Below are 10,221 nucleotides of genomic sequence, written 5' to 3'. Positions count from 1 at the left end.
TAGGTCGTAATGATTTTTAAACGTACTTTGATAGTAAACACTTCCTGTTTGGGATTTAAATAAATATACATGTACAAACATATCATCAATAATATAACTTTTATGACTTTATCATATCAGTACTTTGCAAGCAAATAATATAATTATTATTGTCTATATACTTATTGTGGCACCTAATCTGCATTGCTAGTATTGGCAGATAAACAAGGTTTTAAAGATATATACTACCACTACCAATTTAAATAAAGCACTTAAAATAAGTAAACACTAGTGAAGAAATAATCATACCCCACCCCTCGAAAAAAAAATACAGCAACTATCTGCATTCAATGATATTTTTTTGAAAATATGTAATTCGAATATAATTCCAACAACAGACAAACCAGAGAATTTGGAGATGAGATGAATCGTAAACATTAACAGAAAATAGCAGCAATATATACATATATCTTGATTGACAAATTAAGGGACATTTTCTCAAGATAAACCTTTTTTGGAAAGGATTTTGTCGACAGGCTTGTTTTTAGAGGTTGTGTGGTGACAAACTTACACACAGACTTGCAAAAGAACAAATTAAGGAAATAAAGCTAATACTGTAGATTGGCTCTGCCATTGTAAATTAGATTGAGGCAATTCTGAACATCAGATTGAGGACATGTTCTTGTGTAACATGTTAGGTCATTGAGAAAAGAATGAAAAAAATAATAAATTCCCATATCGTTGAAATGTCTTACTGAAATTATCCAAACAGATTGATAACAAATCCCGTTTGAATTGCAAGAAAGGCGCAAGTTTGGAGGAGTTATGACCCCTGATAATGGTTTTAATGCAGCCTTGTAAACCCTTATATGTAGCTATACATTTGTACTTAATTTTCTCTAAACACTCAGTTCTTATTCATTTATTTCCTGTGAACTAAACAGAAGAAAACATCATAAAGAAAAATACAAAAGGCAATTTGGTTTTTCGTAAGTTTTTTCCTTTAATTAAAATTCATGAACTTGTCAAGACACAGTTTCCTGTGACAAATACTCCGTCATGGGCACACTATCATGTTCGCCATCGTTCTCTGTGATGATAACAGTATTCCAATGACCACTGTGGATATCTGTAACCTTTAGGTTCCGTTTCACAAAGAAATCAACAGACTGAAGAAAGTCTCTGCTCTTTGTGTCACCCAGACATAACTGTCCATACTTGTTCCACCCACATGTTAGCACAACTCCAGCATCTGGAACTCATCACAAAAATGGCCGGTAAAGATGTATAATCGGATATTTGATTCTCACACAGAAAAACAATTCATTTTTGTTAAAGATGCATTAATATATCTTAATTACAATGTCTGTGACGTCACTGTTTGGTTTGAATTTAAATTTAGCAGTAATCTTTAGTCACATAGGGATGTTGTCCACACATGTGATGGGGCCAATAACATGATACCACAGGCAGTCTAGCATTCTAACACAGACTAAAGCTATAAGCAACAAGGTAGAAACCATGGAATGAAAAGAGGCGAAACAAAGAAAATATTGATTATAACTGGAACAAGAAATGAAAGGGTTCAGATGATAACCCTCTATACTGCAGGGGTCTCCACTTTATAGCTTCAGCTTTTTTTTCTTGTAGAGCTAGCTATTTAATATATTTACATACAAAAAACGAAACTTTACCTTTTATCGAACATGAACTGTGCAGATGTCAACATTATCACTATTATAGCTCTTATGAACCAAACTAGTACAAGAATATTTATGTTATTGTGTATACTGTACAACTGAAGCAATGACTGAGATACCACAAATTATAGGGAGGTGGAAATAAAAACAGTGAAAAACAGGCAGAATTTTAAAACAATTGAATGAGGTGGCACCAAATATTAATCTATAATTACTTTTTTTTTATTATACTAAGTTTGTTCACCTGTTAGAAGTGCAGTATGTCTAGCTCCACAGCTGATCTTACTGACTGTTGTATCCAGCAGGTCAAGTCCACAAGGCTCACTCTGGACTTGGACATTTGTCACATCACAGTTCTGGACATACACATGACTCTCCATACTGACCAGCCTATCATAGACTGGTCTTGGCTGGGAAGAAGGTGAGCCAATGAACACTTTTGTAACATCTGAAGAATCTTGGGGTATGGAGTCCTTGAGTATCCTAGCAGTTGATTGGTTATCATTTGATTGGCAGGTGTTACTGCCTGGAGATGTTATTTTGTCAAATGAAACTGATGATGACTGTGTAATAAGTTCAGAAGTTTGATCACTGATAAATACATCGTTTTTGCCAATAAATGTTTGTGTTTTCATTCCTACTTTACTTTCAGACAGTTTTGTAGGTTTTTGCACATCTGTTTCCGAATGATTTGTAGATTTACTTTGCAGGTTTTTTCTGTCACTCTCCTTTTCATTACATGGCAATCCAAGTTGCCCACTCTCATTCCATCCCCAAACCCAAACGTCTCCAATATCTGCAAAGAAATATAAATGTAAAACAAATTCAATGTTGGTACCGACACATTAAATAATCACACTGTTTAGTTGATGTTATAAAAGAGTTCATAAGACAAAGTTTCCTGACCTTGAATCCCATTGTAAATTCAAAAAATGTTTACTAAATTTCTTAAAAGTGGGTTTTGTACTTTGGTATAAAACTCTGCTTAGATTTGTTTTGATTTTTTACAGTATTCACAAGTAATGGAATCAACATGTAGAGTGAGTATGTATTAATTAATAAATTGTTTATCCAGATGTACCACAAGACCATGTCATAACCTTTAGTCAAATTATTAGATGGCTTAGATGTTATGTCGGGTTAAGATACAGAACACACTATGCAGCAATTAAAAGCATACCTGACAATGCAGCAGAGTGCCACCCACCCGCTGCCACTGCGGAGAAGCCCACGCCAGCTAGTGCCTCTACCAACTGTGGTTCTCTCTGGTTCACGACATCCCCATGGCCTAGCTGCCCACGACTGAAAGATTATCAACTGAAAATGCTTCAATTTCTTACTGACTTTTACTCAGGCTTCTCATCATAGTCAAGTTGGTAAACCCTGCATTAAAGCCATTTTGGTCGCTGTGGAGTATAACATATAGATAGACACTCATGCTGTAAGTAATGACTGTTCAAGGGAGATAAGTAGGCAAAGGTTTTTATTATATATTATGTAAACTCATAATAAATCTAATCTCTCATTTATAAAATAAATGTTGTTTACATATCATATCAGACTGGCCAGTTTGCAATCAGTAGGCCCCAAAATATTCATAAGCCTTTGAAATAATATGGTGACCAAACTGGATTTTCAAATACTTTTGTCTATTTATGAGCTGTTAATAAAGGCTATTACTCAGCATATTTTAAGATAAGAAATAGGAAAATGTCATTTTACAGTCTTAGAAAATATCTGGTATTCATTGTAAATAGGTGTTCAGGTTTTTGTTTGTTTATAATGAAAGTAGATATAGAACATTATATACCTGCCTCCTCCATAGGAGTAGATCTGCCTATTTTGGCCTAGTAGAAGCACATGCTCCTTACCACAGCTAACTGATGCTATGGGCTCAGCACATAGAACAGGAGTTAAGGAGGACATAGCCCAGCCTCGGGTGTCCAGACTTGTAAGGGTACAACTGCTAATTTTTCCAGCCGCTGAAAATATAATACAAAGGATTAAGGATCTGCTCTGCTTGAAAAATTATGTCACACAGAATGAATATTAACAAAAATAATGTTCAAAACTGGAAGAGGATCAGGAAAAGGGAAAAAAGACCAAGAACACTAAAAGAATGCTCAAAATAAACTGAGCTACCTGTGGTTATTAAGTTATATTTAACACATTCCTGCATGACAAACTAAACCCTTCTCACCTTATTCTTTTTAAAGTCTTGGTCTGTGAAAGTATCATTATTTACAGCCAAGTTTTGGGTATCCTCTTGCCAGCCAAATACTGCACTTGTACCATTCAATTTGTAACAGGACAAGAACCACTTGGGGATTTTGAGTCATAGATCTATGCCATTTCTAACCAACCCTAGTCACTAACTAATTGATCATGCCGAGCATCCAAAGCATGCTACAATCTTACAGTGAGAAAAAATTGAAGAGTTTACCAATTATTTCCAAATCTGACAGTTAAATTCCAGGTCTTAAAGAATTTGAACTGACCACACCTTTAACCTTCCACAGTTCTGTGTCTTCAAGGATATATATATGAACTGTCAAATAGTTAGCTCAAACTAACAGTTACACTTCAATATGAATTACAACGTTAGTTCACCAACCATCCAGAGACAACAATGCCTTGTCCATGCCATGGATGCTCTCAGTAATATTAGTCTCTAGCTGTCGGTTGAGTTTGATTTCCTCCAAGTCAGAATTCTCTTCTCTACACAAGGAACGGTTCTTTATGCCACGATAGGTCTTGACCTCTGTACCACCATTGTTTACAGCCTTCATGCCACAAGATGTCAATAAAGTGATCCTTCCATCATTTAACAGAGCCACTATTTGATCATTTAGACATGTTAAGCTCCTAGAAGTTCTGTGTCCACTGCCTTCAGCTCCTCTGTCTGTGGATTTGATAATCTCATCGATCCTTTCCATTGATGGTGAAGTAGAAATGTTTCCATGATCTACAAATAAAATCGGAATAAAGGTGCAATTTAATTCATAAACCATAATTACTTTTGAAGGGGAAATCATCACAGCTTAAGCTACCGACTTGTTTTCCCTATTCACTTTCAGCTTTATTAAACTCATCAGGATCAATTTTTATGCTTGTTTTTGAAAAAAATGACAACTTTACTGATGCGATTATTTTACTTATTACTCCACCTTCTTAAATAATACAAAAAGATACTGTGTTTCTGAAATTACAGGAAATTATCACAGCTTGGAGCGCAGGATCTGGAATTCATATATATGCGATATATTTAGGTATCGTGCGCACATCACCAGTGTTTTTGTTACCTAAATTTTACAACAGCCGGTTCCTTTATGAATTGGGAAAAAAGAACATTATATTTGTATTAAAATTTGGAATATATTCCTCAGTTTTTGGTAATTTTGGGAAAATAAGGCACTTTTTAGCTAGTTTTTTCTCTATATATAAAACAATTAATATTCATCATCTCATCTTATGATGACAGAGGAAACTAAAACCCATATTCCTGTATACATACAGTGATTCTGTTATAATCACTGTTAAAGCATGATGTGGGACTTGTGTAAGTCTAGATATGTGTTATTACCATCAATAAAAGTCAAATGGGACCAAGCAATGATGACCTGTATACTGCAACTGGTGGACTGTATAATTGTTGGGACTGAAACATCACTGCCATGATCATCATGTTCAGAAATTTGTTTGAAACCATTAAAACCGGTACCCCATACACAAACATGCATATCTTTGCCGGATATCACCCGATTTGCCGTTTCCGATTTTAGATTGACCTAAACTAGGACCGCAGCACGGTTCTTTTCTTCTTCTTCTTCCATTTTATTATAAAACAAATAAACAAATTAGAAATATTTATATTTAATTCAAATGTGTGCTTTTTATCAAGATCATATTTGAATAGATAAATTTTGTCTGTCAACTTTTACCAACCAATCAAACGGGGACGATCAAGTTTGACCATATCGTTCCAAGATGGTGCTTGAAAGTACGATTGTGTGGTAAGAAAAATTAAAATGTCATGCTCATTAGAATTCAATTCTATGAACCAATTATTAAGATGAAATTTTAATGTTAAGATTAGAAAAGACATATTTTGACCGTAATTTGCGGAACACCTGCACGAAACTTGAAAGACAAATAATTACTTTTGTCTACATGACGAAGCGAAATCGAATTCAACAGTTTCTTCTCGCTGTCAGTTCGTTTGTATCATTTTCCGTTCTTGTATCGCAAAAGTGAAAACGTACGGCAAAGTCTTTCGTGGTGTTCTTTATGTGCTATTAGCAATACTCCAACAATGTAAGAGGTTTGGCACGGGGAGATTCGAGATACTTTTGACAAGCGCCTCGTACCGGCATCATATCCTTGATATGGAATCAAAAATAGCCGACCACGGCGACCAGTGTTCTCTTTATTTGTAGGAGTGTTACATAATATTTCCATATGTACATGTACTAGAAACATCAGGCCATAATATTATGATATGCTAGATCTAGGTTTAATGCTTAAACAGGTCCAGTACACTCTGCCGATTGAGCTATATACTAATATAGCTATAAAGACCTATATAGCTATATACACCTATAAATTATACAGTAGCTGTAATAAGCTTTATTTTCTCAGATTTCAAATTTCATTAAATGAAAGCAAAGTCGCATATACAATAAGGTTAATGGTAATGTTGACTACAAAAAGCATACATTTAGATGTTTATTTTCATTTTTCATAAATGTAAAATTTCTGACTTTTTTTACATCATTATTTTTTAAAAAGAATACTTATATTTAATGTCTTTTGTTATCAACCTAATGATACAATCTTCTTTTAAATGCGACTTTGTTCCGTTTTCCTTTAAAAAGAAAATCACTTGAAAATAGCTCAAAATACCTATTTCAAATAGGTCAATAGAGCTATTATAGGTCTTTACAGCTATATAGCTCAATCGGCTGAGTGTACTGGACCTGTTAAAAACTGTGGGAATGTAATGTTTATATTTTTTGTGTAACCAGCACTGCACTTAATTGTGGTTTAAACTATTTCTCCCACTAGTGTTACAATTCTCATTATTTCGGTATATCATATTCAACTGGCCTCAGATCATAATTTTAAACTTCATGACATAATGTGATATGCTTTTCCTTGCAGTGTTGACAACAGTGATTACATGAGAAATGGTGACTTTGTTCCCACACGTTTACAGGCCCAGCATGATGCAGTCAACCTTGTCTGCCATTCTAAGACACGAGCAAACCCAGAAAACAATGTTGGACTTCTAACCATGTCCAGGTATACGTATAAGTCAAATATCTAAATCAGACCGTGTACTGCAGTATATATATCTAAATCAGACATTGTACTACAGTACAGATATCTAAATCCGTGTACTACAATATAGATACCTAATCATACTGTACTACAGTATAGATATCTAAATTAGACAGTGTACTACAATATAGATATCTAAATCAGTGTACTACAGTATAGATATCTAAATCAGACAGTGTACTACAGGTATAGATATCTAAATCAGTGTACTACAATATAGATATCTAAATCAGTGTACTACAGGTATAGATATCTAAATCAGACAGTGTACTACAGTATAGATATCTAAATCAGACAGTGTACTGCAATATAGATATCTAAATCAGTGTATTACAATATAGATATCTAAATCAGACAGTGTACTACAGTATAGATATCTAAATCAGACAGCGTACTACAGTATAGATATCTAAATCAGTGTACTACAATATAGATAGTGTAATACACAAACTGTTTGTCCAGCTTCAAATACTGGGAGGGGTATACATGCAATACATTTGAAGAAATCTACATTATATATGCATGTGTAACCTTATGTTTGAATTAGTCTCTTTCATAAGACATCTAGATTTCTATTCAATAAAACTTAGTTTCTCTTACAGCCATTTTAAGATTGTGATTAAAACATTTATTATAATTGCTTCTTTGATATTCATATGATTTTACCCGTTTGTTGTTTTCAGTGTTGAAGTTCTAGCTACTCTCACAACCGATGTTGGTCGCATTCTTAGTAAACTGCATACAGTCCAGCCCAAAGGAGACATAAAGTTTGGGACAGCACTCAAAGTGGCTCATGTAATATTCTTATTTTGATTTACAGTGTTAGTTTTGTTCAGAGGATGCAGCATGGATCCATCTGGCATACATCATTTAACTTGTTGTTATAAGATATTGTTCAATCAATGTAATTCAAGTATAAGAAGATTGTTTGTTTTTAGAATTAAATGTGTAATAAATTTGCTGAAGATTTCACAAACAGGGGCGTATAAATTTCATATTAAATTATTAGCCCACAGGCAGATTTTGAAAAGTATGCAAGACTGATGTATAATTATAACATACACATTTTGAATATTGAAAACTTCCATTAGTCCTGACATGAAACCTACTGGCACGGGACATTGGATTTATCTAGTGGAATCGTGGATAAACACAGGCCTTTTTATGACCCAATATGGGTCTATTCCCCTCTCCAATTTTGGCATTATTTTTCCCTATTTCAGTTAAAATCAATCCCCACTAGTAACTAAAATACTACAACATGAATATGTATCTGTCTTTGTTCTATTTTGTTTTTATTTCCCCTCAGTTCGATGACAGTGATTTATTTCATTTTCCCTGTGTTCATGTTAACGTTGTCACTGCCTATATTTTATGACACTGTATAAGGCTGGCCCTGTATACAGTATACATATCATAAAACAGTCACGAAAAACGCTTTATTCTAATGCATATCTGTGTCTATTTGAATCGTCCATAATGTACAATGAGAAACAATAGTTAAAGATGTCGACATCCATGTCCCTCTCTCGAACTCTCCTCCTGGCTCGCTGGAGGGGTCATGCACCTTCTACAGTGCATATTTTCCCCTATTTCAGAAAAAGGTACTAACATTCTATTCCTGTTTTAATCACTGGGAATTATACAACATTCACATAGTTCAAGGATTTATAATCAAAATGTTTCAGGTGAACATATTGCATTCAGAATTGATTTATTGCTTCACCTGTTTAAGATATGTGCTATAAATCCTTGAAATATTGATTTTACAGCTGTCACTCAAGCACAGACAGGGGCGTAACCACAAGATGAGGATAGTGCTGTTTGTAGGCAGTCCTATTATTGAGGATGAGAAAGATGTAGGTATTTGCCCATGTCTACAGTGTATTTTAGTAATTATTCCTTTGTAACAACTATCAGATATATTCTGCTCCTTTGTATACATGTGTGACGTACACTATAAATTTCTTAAGTTCCGGTTTTCGATCTAGATTTCTGATATTTCGCCAATTTTAAGAATTTGAACTGCATCCAAAATACAGTCAATAATTGTAAGATTATATATAAAATTAACGTGAATTGAATTGATAATCTACAAATGTGGTACTTTCAAATGAAATCTTTTATCTTTTCTCCTACCTACTCTTTCTTTGAGTATTGTCTAACTAGGCACCTATCTTTATATGACCTTTGTTGTTGAAAGGTTATGAAATTGTGGAAAACAATTTCAAAAGCAAAATTAACTCCGGCAATAACATTGCATGTTTAATGATTTTAATATTAAACTTCATTGATTTTACAACAATTTTTGAAACATGCTATTACAACTTAAATTGATCACTCTTTTTGGCCTGTATGTTAGCATAATCAGTGTGGAAGGAAAACCCACTTAGTCTGTCAGGTGATAACCCAATACCATTTCACGTCTGATCGGGGAATAGAACCCTGGTTGTCTTGGTGAAAGGTGGGTGTGTTATCCACTGCGCCACCTGACCACTCTATACACCCAATACAAACTTGAATGAAGCACATGTCTAGAATGTTTTGTTTAAAATGGTATTCTGTGCTTTATAAAAGAAATATGTTTTAATAAAAAAGTGCCATTACTGTTTTCTTAGGTAAATACAATTTCTTTGACAAGGTAAATTAAATTAGGTAATAATCTAAGGTGCAGTGGCAACTATTAATGGCACATCTTGTCTATAAAGGGAAATGATATCCAGAAAATAAGGTACGAATGAAGACAGACTAGAGTGTCGCAAACCAAAACTGTAAGCTTCATTCCTCCCAAGGGTGGATATATATGCAGGGTTACAACATCCTTTCTGAAACCACCATAAACATGTTTAGCTCCATTTTACGCTTTTTAGGTCACCTGAGACAAAGTCTCAAGTGACCTATTGCGATCGCCTTTTGTCCGTCGTGCGTCCGTAAACAATTTTCATTTTCGACTTCTTCTCCAAAACCCCTGAATCAATTTCAATGAAATTTTGCAGGGACCTTCCATGGACAAAGGTCAACAAAAACAGTTGCCGGTTTAGTCTTAAGTCCCCAGGGGCCTGAGGGGCGGGGCCAAAAAGGGTCAAATTGACTAAAATTTCAAAAATCTTCTTCTCCAAAACCCCTGAACCAATTTCAATGAAATTTTGCTGGGACCTTCCATGGACAAAGGTCAACAAAAATAGTTGCCGGTTTAGTCCTA

General features: G+C 34.4%; 2 protein-coding genes across 5 annotated transcripts in view; one reads left to right on the top strand and one right to left on the bottom strand.

The window, feature by feature from the left end:
• Positions 1-963: 963 nt before the first annotated feature.
• The window catches only part of LOC110445641 (RCC1 domain-containing protein 1-like), a 28,062-nt gene continuing 18,804 nt past the window's right edge, over positions 964-10,221 (bottom strand). The window contains exons 1-6 of one of the 4 annotated variants that reach the window (XM_021490359.1): positions 5,263-5,455; positions 4,294-4,644; positions 3,490-3,661; positions 2,860-2,981; positions 1,924-2,475; positions 964-1,237 (exon numbers count right to left, since the gene is read on the bottom strand). In XM_021490359.1, coding sequence (XP_021346034.1) covers positions 1,005-1,237; positions 1,924-2,475; positions 2,860-2,981; positions 3,490-3,661; positions 4,294-4,644; positions 5,263-5,419 — 1,587 coding nt within the window. In that variant the 5' untranslated portion in view covers positions 5,420-5,455 and the 3' untranslated portion in view covers positions 964-1,004. Of the gene's footprint in view, positions 1,238-1,923; positions 2,476-2,859; positions 2,982-3,489; positions 3,662-4,293; positions 4,645-5,262; positions 5,456-10,221 lie in introns of those variants that run through there. The other 3 variants (XM_021490368.1, XM_021490385.1, XM_021490376.1) reach the window with 3 other exon arrangements.
• LOC110445664 (26S proteasome non-ATPase regulatory subunit 4-like) overlaps positions 5,609-10,221 on the top strand; it is a 15,034-nt gene continuing 10,421 nt past the window's right edge. Inside the window, exons 1-4 of the mRNA XM_021490396.1 lie at positions 5,609-5,692; positions 6,840-6,980; positions 7,703-7,814; positions 8,792-8,878. Of these exons, the coding sequence (XP_021346071.1) occupies positions 5,667-5,692; positions 6,840-6,980; positions 7,703-7,814; positions 8,792-8,878 (366 nt within the window). The 5' untranslated portion in view covers positions 5,609-5,666. The remainder of the gene's footprint in view (positions 5,693-6,839; positions 6,981-7,702; positions 7,815-8,791; positions 8,879-10,221) is intronic.

Source organism: Mizuhopecten yessoensis, unplaced genomic scaffold (genome assembly GCF_002113885.1).
Source record: "Mizuhopecten yessoensis strain PY_sf001 unplaced genomic scaffold, ASM211388v2 scaffold259, whole genome shotgun sequence".
In the NCBI taxonomy this organism is placed as follows: Eukaryota; Metazoa; Mollusca; class Bivalvia; order Pectinida; family Pectinidae; genus Mizuhopecten; species Mizuhopecten yessoensis.
This window is presented reverse-complemented; position numbering and strand designations above follow the sequence as displayed.